Here is a 14,959-nt window from a genome sequence, read left to right as displayed (position 1 = left end):
TCTAAGCATGGGCATGAGGTAAAGTAGATAACAACTATAGCATTTTTGACTAAAATTGAAGCTGAATTTTAACAACAAATGCATTGACTTTGAAATACTGCAGTATTTTCTCTACCTTTAGATAGATTTGGAAAATCATATATTCAGATTTATTTTTTCTTGAGCCCTTGTAGATATGCAGGGCTATTAACTCAAAAATATAATGTCAATATTTTAATTGTGTGCCATATCTACTTCATAGAGAAAAAATAAAGAGGCTGGATTTCAGACAAAATGCCCTAAAATCATATAATCTTAGGAAATGGGAAGGTCTGGCTGTAATGGAGATACTATTTATGGATAATAAAATCAAACCCTCTTTCCTGCTAACGAATACATTCAAATCATCCATGGTCTCACTCAGAATGTAGGTGTAACATGCCCTTTCCATGTCACATCAGCCTTTTATGGCTATGTACATAATGATAAAATAATACTCAGCCCCTGGCTCCAAAAGCAGGAGTCTGCTGGAGCAGATATACAAACTAATGAAACAGGTGAGTCAGCCATGAAGGACGCTCTGGTATACAAAAGGTGCTCTGGGGCACGCAGGAACAGCACCCAACCTGGACACTGAAGAAAATCGGGGCAAAGGTGTTCGAGGCAGAAGGAGCAAGTCACGTACGAGCAGGTAAGACAAAAGCAGGAAGAGTCTGAGAAAGAGCAGCTCTGCAATGTGGCTGCAGGTTGAAATGGTAGGGGGCAGTTAGAGCATAGAAAGTCTGTGATTTTCATCTGTGGACCACGGGGGCCATGGAAATCTTCTTTTAAGCGGGCGTGTGTCACAGTCACATTTGCTGTGGAGAAACTCAGTCTGCCTGGGATGCTGGTAGATTGGATCTGGTAGAGATGGGCAGCTCAGGAGAGCAACGATAGACTTGGGTCAAAATCAGGTGCGGCATCAAGGGAGAGCATGGCACAGATTCAAGAGTCAACAAAGTAAAATTTCATATTTTGGGGAGACTGATTGGCTGTGGGAGATGGAAGAAAAAAGCAAAGTGTGATTGTTTCCCCTTCAAAAACATGAAAGTGGGGACTAAGTCGGGAGGAGAGGTAAGGGTGTAGGAAAACTGTTCAGGATTTAATAATTCTACTCAAATTTCTAATGTCAGCAGTCTGTTAGAGGAATGTGTCCATCCCAGAGTTCTGCGAATCATCTGCACAAAAGGGATGCTGCTTTCCATGTCTCGAGACAGCAAAACATTACATTACAAACAAAACTGAGCTTCCCCTTGCCCCAGAAAAGTATCACGGATTTCCTCTCCATTAAATGTGGCAGTTAGAATTTGATTGTCAAGACAGACACAAAACTGACCTAAGCATAAAGAATATTGTGTGTCCAAAGAGAATTGGTATAGCATATATTTTGGTCGTAATGAAGTATAATCTCAAATTTATCATCTATAATTCTTGATGTGTTCTCTCAAGGTTGGAAGTAGTTGGAGGATACTGCAAATTAGACATTCAGAGCCAAAGAAGTGATCAACCTGCTTTGTAAAGCAGATCAAAGATTCTGCCAGCTCTACCTTGGCAGTGCTGGGCTGTGATACCCACAGATCAACAGGCATTTCCCAGAGACACACAAGTCTCTCCTATTAGAAAACACATAGGGAAAAATACCTTATAAAGGACATTCAGCAGGCAGCCCCGCTTGTGTTTGGGTCCTGGCTGTGACAACTTGGAACTTTGTGCGTGTTTCCTCTAATTTAGTTTTCTCGTATAAAAAGTGGGCATAATACTATTTAATACCTGCCTGGAAAGACGTTGTGAGAATTAAATTAGACCATGCTCATAAAGCACTTAGCTAATGTCTAGCACTTAGTATGAGCTTATTAAATGTAATTAATTTTTACTTAGCTTATACCTGTTTGAAAGAGGAACATATGTGCTACCATAAATTAGCCACTTCTGTCCTTTAATATCACTAGGACTATCATTATAGATTATGATGGGGATCAATCTTGTGTGTGTGTGTATGTGTATGTATGTATTAGTATTACCTATTAGTATAATAGGTATTAGTATACTTAGTATTACCTAAGTAAATATATATACATGTAACATACATATATATAATATACATATATATGTAATACTATCACTTAGAGAACTAGGAAAATATTTTCCTGTTGAACATAATCATGAGTGGCCATAGTAACAGAGGAGCAAACATGATTCAGCACTCTGTGGACCAGGAAAGAAAAGAAAAGAAAAGTGCAAAGATGCATGACAGCGGAATGTCAAGCTGGTCACCCTGGACACAGGGCAAGAACCTGAATCCCATGTAGCAAGCAGTGTTTTCCACAAATGATTTATTAAACCTGAAGTGGGGCCAGTCTAACTAATCCCAGTTGTGGCTAAAGAGCAGAGAGCTAGAGGGGATGTTATATGACATCAGTTACTTGGAACTAAAAGTCTAAATATGGAAAAACAAAACTTAATATAGTAAATTCAGTGACAATTTTAGTGTGCACCTGCTAACTAAGAAACTAACAAAGAAAACAGCTATAATATTCTCTGGATCGATGTGCAATATTTAATATTGAAACATTTAAAACAACTGAAATTCTTTCTGCTCATTTCTCAAAATCCACTGAAGTAATGATTTAGTGTTAGTCATTCATACATTTTTTTTAAAGATTTTATTTATTTGAGAGGAAGAGCAAAAGAACTGGGGGGAGGGACAAAAGGAAAGAAAGAAACAGACCCCCTGCTTAGCGGGAAGCCTGACTACAAGGGGGCTTGGTCTAGGACCCAGAGTTCATGACTTGAGTGGAAGGCAGGCACTTAACCAACTGAGCCACATTCAGGTGCCCTGGATTTGTTTTTCTCTGAAGTGCATTCAGCTTGGTTGGAAAATAACCATGTATGTTCACAATTATGAATTCAATATGATAAACATGCAGAAAAAAACTGGTGTTGGCATAGGGCTCAGTCTGGGGGCTCAGTCTGTTAAGGCTCTGACTCTTGATTTTTGCTCAGGTCATGATATCAGAGTCATAAGGTGGAGTCCCATGTTGGGCTCTTTGCCGAACATGAAGCCTGCTTATGATTCTCTCTCTCTCCCTCTGCCTTTCCCCTTGCTTGCATTCTCTCTCTTCTTCAATAAATAAATAAAATCTTAAAGACTGGTGTCCGAACAAAATATTTAGTCGAACGTTAGAATACTAAAGTATCTTGCCATATACAGATGAAATGTGTCTACTTGCAAAATAATTTCATCTGACTGATAACTTTATCATGAACATGGACTATGACCACAATCTCTCCCATTCAAGTTGTATTCAATGTAAGTAAAGGAAACTTTGGGTTCTCAGTTTGGGATCATCTTCCATTTAGAGAATACAAATAAATTTGAAAGGGTGAGAACAAACTCGGGATGGGAGAAAACTCGGGAAAGGGTTCACCCATAAAGTTAGAAGGAAACTAACATGCAGTTGACATGACCAGCTTCATAGAACATGATTTTTTCAATTTTGAGAAAGGACTACATATGAACAAGTTTGAAAAAAACACATTTTCAAGGTGTATTTTCTTTGTCGTTTCATCTAAAAACAGTGATTGATGAAAAGGAGGCAACCTGGCCGTTAACTTGGTATACGACTTCCTGAAATCCTCGAACCCGGTTGTACTTCCTTTTCCCTCTCTGAAAAGTGCAGAGGTTTGGGCTAGAATTGATTTCTATGCCTTCCAGCATGAATATTCTGGAAACTTCAGGGCATTCCTTTCTCTTCTCTTACAAATAGCTTTAATTTGCAACATTACTGGAAAACAAACTTGGCATACAGGGAAGCACCTTTTCCTAGGGGTTCAAAGCCCAAGTTTCTCTAGTTTCATCCTTAGATTGAACTAGATTCTCAAGTAGTCCCGCCCTATTTCCACCCCTTTACATTGCCCCCCCCCTTTAAAAAACCATTTTTTAATTTATTCATTTGGGAGAGAGAGAGAGAGAGACAAAGACCATGAGCAGGGGAGGAGATTGAAAAAGAGAGGGAGAAGCAGGCTCCCCACTGAGCAGAGAACCTGATGTGGGACTCGATCCCAGGACCCTGAGATCACGACCTAGGCTGAAGGCAGACGCTTAACGACTGAACCAAGGCAGCCCACCTTGCTTTTTTCTAGCAATATTTATTTAAAAGCCTAAAAGGTTGAGTTACAAATCCTGTTATCTAGTGTCTAGGAATAAAATCCACCTCACTTCTTAAGGTATAAAGTATGAGTCCTGTGTACACTAGGAGTCATGACCCATGTGAGGCTGTGTCTCCCACCCAACCACCCCACCCAAACACTCAGTCATGCTGGCTTTGGCACATGTTGTGTGAAAACCCAGAGTCTGTAATTGAAGAGACAGAACCTAACAAAAATGCAAAGTCCTGATCCTCTGTTTCTAAAGACTCAGGAAATACGGCATAAAAAGACTCAATTCTAAACAGAAACATACTGATTACTGAGCCAAGTCCTCACTGAGAAATGAAAGCCAGTAGTTCACAAATGAATTGAAGCACAGTAGGCTCTGTTTTGACTTATGTTTTTGTAGACTTGGAGAAACTTTTAAAAATGAGTAAAATATAAGACATAAACACCTTGTCCTAAGAAGTGGAAGAGATATTCCTAATCTGATATCTGTTGGAGGAAAATGCTCAAATATAACTAAATTTTGATGAAATCCACAAAAACCTATGATCATACCCTGAGACAAATGTGTACACACACACACACAAACATACACACACACACAATCACATATCCTTACATATCATATGTAAGAATGAAATCTATAAGACTATTTTACTTATTTTCAGGGACAGCTAAGTAATGATTCTTAATTAGAACCAACAAGCAACCTAACTTGCAAGGAATCCTTAGGTATGTTCTAACAATGAAGTAGGCGTCATTAGATAGACAACTTTAAAAGAAATCAAAGGTAATTAATTGTTGGGTATGATTAAATTGTGAGGAATTCAATTTTATCTTACTCATTTGAAGTACTCCGTAATCTAAATTGTCTGTGATAACTGGCCAGGTTAAGTTCAAAAAGTCATCCAGACACCATCTGCCTTTGCAATGGTTCCATCTTTTTCAAAACTTACTCCAGTCTTTTGTATTCTATTCTAATCAGGCTTTAACTGAGAATTACTTACCAGTTCTAATGAGTTTGAGACTTTCTGCCACCTGTGTGAAGGTATTAGGAAAAAAAAAAAAAAGTTTTTTCCTTCCTAGATTTATCTGTTTAGCTGGTTATTGAAGTCAGTCATTTCCATTTGTAGGAATCATTTACAGTATATTAGTGACGAAGTCTTAGCTTGGTTAATAGATTGAGAATTCACTTCATCAATAACACTTAAAAGTTACTGTATGTCTGCTATACGGTAGGCACATGATTATCTCATTTAACTTTTACAACAACCTTACAGTCTAGTTCTATTATTTTACCCTTCTAGATTAAGTAGCCAGCTTTATAATGTTCCTCTGGTGAAAAGCTAGTGTATGTTAGGAGCTGTAATAAAAGTTAGGTTTACTTAACTTCATAAAACTTGTTTTTAAACATTACACAGTGAAGACTCACATTGCCAAATCCAGCTTTTACAAAAATATGTTATAAATGGGTTCACAAATTATATTAGACCCTAAGAAAACACACGATATGGTCTCAGATGTAATACTAAACGCTTGTTGTCCTTGATGTAAGAAGTTCTACTCTGAAAGACAATGTAGCTAAGGAATAAACCATAAACCCATTACCCAATGCCCGTGTTGGATGTCTCCCAATTTTTAAAAGGGTACTGCATAATCTCCTATAAAACTAATTCTAACATAAGTTATAAATCTTATTTACCCATGCAATAAAGTAATCATGGAGAATATAATTAAATATGTTAATTCTTGGGAAATTATAACTTTTACATTCCTAAAATTACAATCTTTTCAAATTTGTGAATAATTTTAAAATCTACCTTAAATCTTTTCTGAAAAGAGGGGGGATATAAAGCTATAATTTCTGAAGTAATCACATTATCAAAACAACATAGAAAAGATTCTGGTCTAATATATCTCCTTTGTAGGGTATTTTAACACAAATAGCTGTGACATGGTAAATTTGAAAAAAAAAATCAAATTTAAACAGTCACTTATCTTCCCTATTGTTTTAAAAATGAAATTATTTTTTCCGAGTTGTATTTTCAATATACCATTGGAAAGTGGGGCCAAGGAACATGGCTCATTGAAGGAAACCCCATCGAACAGAACACTCGCACATGTTCTCAAAAAGGTACCATCAGCAAAAGAAAAGAGAAGGTCATGCTGTATGGTCGGTGCGATTGCTCTTACGGCGCAAACCCTGGAAGCAGTACCTACCCAGCAATGTCAAGACACAGGCGAGTATGGCAATCAGGGCTCCTGTGCTGAGGCCGGCGGGTAGAACGTAGGCCTCGGCATTGCAGGTCTGAGCGATCCCATCGGCATCACAGTCGCAGACGCGGATGGTGAGGGTGTTGGTGCTGCTGAGGGAAGGCGATCCGCTGTCGACGATGGAGATCGGCAGATAGTAAACAGATTGTTCTTGTCTCCGGAAGCCATTTCTCCTGGTGAGAATGGAAGCTGTGTTGTCTAAGACAGAGAAAATAAATGTGTAACACAAGATTTCTAATGGACTCAGTCCTGCCAAACTTACCTGATTTAAGGGGGTGGGGAGCTGGGCGAAATAGGTGAAAGGGATTAGAAACTTCTAGAAGAAACACACACACACACACAAATTGATATGATTTAAGTCATTTTGTTAAGTGTCTTGTCAGAGAGCTCTACTACAGAGTACTTGTTAATTTTAATACATTTTAATGTATTTACATCATGCTACACAGTTATGACCAAAGGAAACAGATATCAAATAAAACTGAATATGAGATCAGACTTGGCAAGAGTCTGAATATGAAAATTTTTATTCATCACTTAACTGCAACTTAGTAAAAATCATAGAGAGTACACCCTTTCCTCCTAAATTTCAAATCACACACTTACAAAGAGGATGATTCAAACTAAAAGGATAAATACTTTTGCAGCATCATCAGATAGCAAAAATAAAAAATCCCAATCCATCCCCTCCTTGACAAGTTCCAAACCCAATATAGAAATAAGAAAAATAACATAATCCAGCTTTATCTGAATGACATAAACATAGATATTCAGGAAAGGAATTTTGTGTAGTTTTTTCAAAGTCCATATTGGTATATATTGTTACCCACACCCCATGTATATAAACATTTTATCAGTGATAAAATAGGTCATTTGTGTTTAATTTATATTCAATATTCTATTTTATCTAACATTTAATTATGAAATCTTTATCAGTGCTCAGTAAGTCTGTATCACATAACTGTGATTTCTATACCAGAAATAATTTTTTTTTTGTCTACTAGCAATTTACCCAGCTACATCTTAATTAATTAGAGAATTTATGTGATTCTTTAAATTTACAGCAATTAAAACATGAAGAAGGAAAATAGGATCATAGTTTCATCTAGTGTACTTTAATATGTGCCTCCTTTCCAAGCTATCAGAAAGATATTTATCCAGTGTTTATCGTAAAAGAATTAACAATGCTCCAATGAAAGAGCAAACTGAAATCTACCTGGTCCAAAGAGCACAAAACAGGAAGCTCACAGGACCCTGGAGAAAACATATAACCTTCAGTTATAGAAGTGGCAAGAATAAAACTGTTGATTTTCAGGTTCCATCTGGTAAGTTTTTCTGTAAACAAATCTTTTAAGACTTAAAGTTGTGGTGTTCATTAAAAATCTACACAGGGAGTTGCTGGAGGATATTGTTTTCAGTATGTTTCTATACACTTAATAGTAATACACACGTCTATTTCTTTGCATCCCAATCATTACGATACATGTATTCATGTTTTGATACACAAAGTTTTTCAGAGCTGTTGAATTGTAATCTAACATGATTGGTATCAAATAGCACGCATGCAGGTACACACACACACACACACACACACACACACACACACACACACTGGATTGTGGAACATGTGCCTAAATGCCCAATATGTGAAAGAAAGCCCTATGTTTGGGAAGGAGATCATAAAATTCATCATGTTATCTACGCAGTTCCTAGCATGGAAGCCGATATAAGAACTGATCTTCTTTTTCTTCCTACATGTTTTCCTCCAAGGTACATGCTCCAGAGCTCTGGTCTTGACCTAGGGAAATCTTTCAATTGTGCAGCAGTGGGGATGTCCCATAAATCCATACATTTTAGTGCATGTGCTGTCCAACCATCGTGGTGGTACTGGATAGGATGACACATGGGGGAAATATTCAGACTCTTCTTGGCAAGGTCATAAAATCCCCTCTCTACACTTGTGCTGGATGAATCAAAGTGCTGAGAATTGTCCCAAATATGATTAAGTCAGAGAGTCTGGGATTACCCACATAGAGAATGCTCTTCCTTTTATATTACTAAAGGGACAAGATAGTATTCTCATTTAAGCAGAGAGTGGGGTCAGGAAAACTATTATTTTCAGATTGAATTTTTGAGGTCAAAGTTGGATTTTCTGCACTAAAGAAGATGGCAGCTTCAGGCAAAAAGCACTTATAATATCCACCTTCTGAATAAGTCTTTTTTAGATGAGCCGGTGTTTGACTAGAAAATCTATTTCTACAGGTTTTCTTTTATCCTGAAAGCTGACTCACATATTCAACTCAAAGGAATTACATTTTCTGTATTGTTGGGGAATACTCCTCTCTCTGTATATTTTTCAGTTGCAAATGCCCTTTTGTTAAAATAAATACCTTGAATGAAAACACCTCTGAATATATAAATTAAAAATTATAGAACAGCAGGTTCTCCTACTTTAAAAGTTCTTATAATTGTCCATGTGTTGCCTATGATGATATATATATAGAGAGATTTATTGATTATATATATATTGATGATATATATATTGATATATGATGATATATAGATATCATTATATATATAATTATCTACATATATTTATATATAAAATATATATGCCTATATCAGTCTATATATATTTATAAAATGTAAATATTCTATTATGTGTGTCTCTGTGTGTGTGCATATAAATACATATTTAAGCAAAAATGTGTGTATGTATGTGTGTGTGTGTATGTGTGTGTGTGTGTGTTTACTTTTGAAGCAGAGAAATGAATTTAGGGTGACAGGAAATTCTTTTGTTCTTTTTTTTTTACTTCCCTGAATCAGGAATATATCTTTTAATTATTTGCATGGATTACTTCTATTTTTTGTTAAAAACAAAAGTATAACTGATGCTACTATTGAAAATCTTAAGTCAAAGTTGATTTAGGTTGATATCAAACAGGAAATACCAATTATTTTCCTAATGTCTCAAGTTATACTATGTAGTACAGTCTTATTAACAAATTTAGCTGGCTCTCAAAGGTCTAGAAGAAAAGTCAGAGAGAGATGGATCTGGCTTCTCCCCTATTTGGATTTAGGCCTGAAATGATTTAACTAGCAGCTGCTTCTTCATGACAGCAAATCCATAGATAAAAATTACTTGAGGGGCTCATTGCCCTTTAATTAATGTCCTTGCTAGTGTGTGTGTGTGTCCATAATCAGCATTCCTGAGCAAGAAAAAGTTGTTGCTTAGAGAGTCTGTACCTGCTGCCTCCACTGGTGATAATAATAATACTTTACCTTTGTTATCTTTCAATGAAAAGTTGTGGTTATTTGTTGCATCAGTTGTCAAGCTGAAATAAAACTGGTGTCCATTGGATGGTTCATCTTTATCCACAGCACTGATCTTCTGGATAACCTAGGATAGAGAATTAAAAAGCATGAAAGCATGTTGCTGTGCCCTGCTGTTCTGTATGACAGGACAGAGCAATTTTATACCTTATAACAAATACCATCCTCCTTGGGGGTTGGACCAGATGTACTACTATGAACCCAATCTAAAAAGGGCTCTGAAAAACCAATCATGTCCCTTTGAAATTTCATGTTTGCATTTACTTTTATGAACCTGAGAAATAAGCTGTACCAGCCCAGCACATGCCCCAAAACACCAAACAAAATGGATGAGCAGAACAAGCCACACCAAGATTAAACCCTACTTAGTTCTTAGAAGTTCAAGGTACATAACTCCTGCTGTGTAAAACAGGGGGCAGGCCAATCAAGCATCATATGCTAGATTTTTCCTTAAAGGAATCAAAGCCCTTTACCGTTTACCACGGCTTTCACCATGTTGCCCTTTCTTCCTGAGAAATTTCATCATCCCAATTAAACCAGAATTTTAAAGTTCCTTCAATATTAGTTTATGCTACACATCAAAGTGTTAGTTTTGCTGAGATGTGCTGATTACATTTTATCTTAAAGCTGGCAGAATTTCAAAGGTAACTGCTACTGGATATTTTTAAAGAAACCACAAGCTAGGAAGCTGGTGTGCAGAAAGCTCTTACCTGCCCTGGCTGGGCATTCTCACACACAGTGGTCTCATAGTCCATAGCAAATTCGGGGGCGTTGTCATTGATGTCAAGTATAGTGATGGCCACATAGCCTCTTCCGACTTGAGATGGATTCTCTAATAAAGAGGAAAATTTGTCTTATCATGTACTCTGAGAGTAAAGCTATTATTTCATTGCTGTCTTCCTCAAGCAACTCCTTTGAAAAACAATTAGCCTCAGCCGAAATGGTTTGCCTCTCTAAGTCATGATTCTAATAAGAAAATGACCAAACCATAAATGAAATCTAGAAACATAACACTAAAGACTTCAAAGGGAGCAACAGAAAATTTGATCCAAACGCCATACGTATGTATAGTACATGTGTGGCTTTATTTGAGTCCCTGATGAGAAAATCATTGAAAAGAGGACTAATAAACCATGAATTTCAATATTCTTTGAGGCTAGAGTACAAATTTGTATGACTATACACATATATACATATTATCCATGCACATATACTATATATAGAGATAATATGCATAACATATCTATGCATCCCTCTTTCAATATTTTTCTTATCAGGGGCTAAAATTAGTTCAATATCAATATGCATATATGTGTGTATTGTTAGGGATCAAGTTAGTACTTTTTGTAAGCTACTGGACTAACTCTATACCAGCATAAATGCAGCTTATGAAATAAAACTATGAAACAATAGTGAGCTCCCTGAAGGTAACTCAGGCCTGTTACTTTATAGCAATCTCTTTTCCTTAACTTTGTGCGTATTAGCAAATAAAGTTAAGGAATATAAATATATTTCTCAGCTTGAAATTAAGGATTTTCAAGATTTTGATCAATTCAGATAGGCACGTAATAGAACTCAAGTGGAAATTACCACCTCAACGACAGCCCATTCTGTACTCTCAAAGTCCTCCATCCTCATTTAATGTTCAACCTTACAACTTACGGCTCTCCATCGCAAGAACTGTGATATTATGAACAGCATTTGTCTCTCGATCCAAAGATTTGGCAGTTGTAATAACTCCACTGTTGGCATCAATATTAAAGTATCTCTCCAAGTCTGTGTTTCTGTCAATTGAATACCTAATTGAACATTAAAAAAAGAAAGAAAAAAAAAACCTTCAATATTTGTTTGATTACAGTTTGCTAAATTTATTTCATTAATTGCATAGCCAACCACCAAATCCTGCTGATTCCACAATCTGTCATATTAGTAACATAAATACATGCTTAGTTTAAAATTTCACCAATGTTATACTCAGTTCCTAACTGCTTGTCAGTAAACTTTTTGCTTTTCTGTCAGTAAAAAATAAACACCTTAGTATAGTTATCTTCACAGTGGATTGTTGAACTAATAAACTTCAAATTTATTTTATTATTATTTTGACTCTGCAAAATCATTTACAATAGATTTAGTAGCCCTTGTCACGTTCATAGGTCCTTCTAAAATGAAACAGATATAGGCATCTTGCCCATTCACATACACTTAGCAACAGATATAGGCAACAGACAACATCTTTTGTCTTGACAACACCAGTCTGATCTTAATCCCCTAACTTTCAAAAAATCTCTCATTTAGGATCTTGACTGGGATTCCATAGATATGTTTCAAGGTAGAACCCCTAAAATTACATGAATATTTTGGTGTAGAGAAGCATTTTCTCAAAATATCTGCTATCCAAATACTAGTGAAAAAATGACTGTTCCACCTATATTCTAACTCCATTATGCTGTTATTTGTTCCATACACAAAATTCATCCACCTCTAATTAATGACTATGTCAAACCACCACACCCTCACCCCCAGTGGTTCTAGTTGAGTGAAGAAATCTTATTTAAAAACACACAAAAGAACAGATAAGCCAACACATATCCAATTTAAGAATGTATTTTATGTTTCCATAGTTCTCCAACTACTATTATTAAATAGAAACATCTACTTCTAGTCTGCTGTATTATAAAATTCTAGACAGAGCAAATATAGCAAGGAGAGAGGAGGTATCAGAAAATATTAGAAAATTAACCATAAACCAACAACTACTGTCTTTGTCCAGCAATAGGTGTTTAGGTGATAAGAGTATTAGGAACTTATTTTCTGATGTTTTTACTTTCTTGATGGCACATGAAATAAGATTATCAGCTGAGAGAGCAAAGAAGAGAAAACATTTTGAGAAGGAGGGAGAAGTCATTTATTAGAAGGGACAGAAAAAAAATATATATATATATAAATACACACGTGTACACAGACGAAGGGATGTATAATGAGATGGCTAAGCATTGTGAATTGCCAATTTGCATTTTATGTTCATCAGTTCAATGCGAGACCAGTCATCCTGCCTATCTGTCTTGTTCTGTTGTCATACATGTGTTTGAAGGTGCACAAAGAGCACTGGGTTGGATTTGACTAGTCATGGACAGTGGAAAGGGGGGGTACAGATGATAGGGGCATGTACACAGGAGTGCTAATAATGAAGGCCCATGGTATGGTTCATAAGGAAGAGTTAAGGAAATAAGGGGAAACAGACTGATATCGAGAAGATTCTGATAGCATCAGGTTGCAGAATTGCTGGAGTGAGAAGTGGTAGACAGAGAATGAGATCCTTGAGGTAAATTTTCAGTACTAGCGTATGTTAGATGACTGACAACTCAAGAGTATGTTTTTAAAAACCTATGACTCAATCTGGGATGCCTGGATGGCTCAATGGGTTAAAGCCTCTGCCTTCGGTTCAAGTCATGATCCCAGGGTCCTGGAATAGAGTCCTGGGTTGGGCTGTCTGCTCAGCAGGGAGCCTGCTCCCCCCCCCCCGCCCCCACCTGCTGCTCTGCTTACTTGTGATCCCTCTCTCTCTCTCTGTGTCAAATAAAAACAAAAAACAAAAACTAAAACAAAACAAAACAAAACAACAAAAAATACCCTAAGACTAAATCAAGGCAGAGGAACAGATCACCAGAGTCAAGAAGACCAAGAAAGTGAAAGATCAGCATGTTTAATGAGTCATTGGTATAATTCAATCAGTTACCAATCACCATGTCAGGAGTTACTATGGGCAGGAACTAAAATCTTCAATGAATTAATATGATAACTGTATATTTAGGGGTTGATAGCAACATGGAAGATTCTGATGATGCATTCCACAGAAGAGTTGAGGGTTTTGAAGAAAAACAAAATTAAATTGTTTGAAATGATAATGCAGTACAAACAAAATGTACTCACACTTCTAAGATTTGTGGTATACAGGGTATGAGAAAAATAAATCTTACTTGAGTTCCTCTATACCTTCTTTTTTTCCCATCCTTTTATTATAGCTTAAGTGTTTTTATTTGTATCAAAATCAGACTTATTCTGCACATCCCATCTGCTCTGACCTTTTCAAAATGTTTTTCCTTGGAATAAGATATTTTCCTCTGTACATTATTTGAATTGAAAGCAAGTATGTTTTCTACTTTAAAAAACACATTTCCTCATGTGTGTCTAGTTCACTGTTGGCCTTTATATCATCAAGTCCATTGCTCACCTCTATTCTTTTCTTACTCTCTCATTCAAATATACTATGACTGACCACTGACTCCTCCTTAACACATAGTCTCCATCTGCCTTTGTCAGTACCACATATTCTCTGTGTTCCTACACCACTGCCCGCGCTTTACAGTCACCTTGGCTGGTTCACGTTCCTCTTCATAACTTCTCTTTACTTAAACTCTCTGAAAACTCTCCTGTGCGGTCCTCCTCTCTTCTTTATATAAAAATGCTTTCCCTCTGAAATTTATACAGTCCCATAGCTTAAGTAACCTATACTTTTGATTGCTCCCAAATCTACATTAAAGTTCCTTGGCCACCAGACTTATATATTGAATTATATGCTTAATATCACCGCATGGTTATACAACATGAACTGAAATGTAACATGTCCCAACTGAAGTTACAACTCCTGCTGTCTCTCAAACCTTCACCTTCTCCACTCTTTCCAAGTAAATGATACCACCAATCACTTGATTGCTCAAACCAATAAGCTAGAATTGGTTGGTGACTTGTTTTTCTTACTTTTGCATCCAGTTTCTCCAAAACTCCCCAGGACCACACATTGTAGCCTAAATCTTGCATCATTTTGTTCCTTATCAACATACGTAGGAGAAAACCAACAAATTGGTCTCCTAGAAATGATAAAGGGAGTCAGAGCAGATGTAGGGATAGAATAAGCTGTTCATTTGAGAAGAGATGGGAGATTGGGCAAGGACATGGAGGACACAAACTGTCTAGAACATTCTGGATGGTGGCTATGCTTCTTAATCCCAAGGACTTGGGGTCACCCAGAATTAAAGGAGTTCCCTATTTTCTATTTCTATTTTCCTATTTTCATTTTCTATGTCTAGTCCCTCTAGACATACAAAAAAAACTAGATCTTAGATATGAGGCATTCAATATTATATAAAGTTACCTGAGAAAAACAATCCCTCAGTCAAGA

At 36.6% G+C, this 14,959-nt stretch overlaps 1 protein-coding gene across 1 annotated transcript in view; it reads right to left on the bottom strand.

The window, feature by feature from the left end:
• The window catches only part of CDH7 (cadherin 7), a 127,071-nt gene that overhangs the window by 21,048 nt on the left and 91,064 nt on the right, over positions 1 to 14,959 (bottom strand). The window contains exons 8-11 of the mRNA XM_004745610.3: positions 11,443 to 11,579; positions 10,491 to 10,612; positions 9,730 to 9,847; positions 6,394 to 6,645 (exon numbers count right to left, since the gene is read on the bottom strand). Of these exons, the coding sequence (XP_004745667.1) occupies positions 6,394 to 6,645; positions 9,730 to 9,847; positions 10,491 to 10,612; positions 11,443 to 11,579 (629 nt within the window). The remainder of the gene's footprint in view (positions 1 to 6,393; positions 6,646 to 9,729; positions 9,848 to 10,490; positions 10,613 to 11,442; positions 11,580 to 14,959) is intronic.

The sequence above is a fragment of the Mustela putorius genome, unplaced genomic scaffold (assembly GCF_011764305.1).
Source record: "Mustela putorius furo isolate JIRA1106 unplaced genomic scaffold, ASM1176430v1.1 tig00003858_pilon_pilon_pilon, whole genome shotgun sequence".
In the NCBI taxonomy this organism is placed as follows: domain Eukaryota; kingdom Metazoa; phylum Chordata; class Mammalia; order Carnivora; family Mustelidae; genus Mustela; species Mustela putorius.
This window is presented reverse-complemented; position numbering and strand designations above follow the sequence as displayed.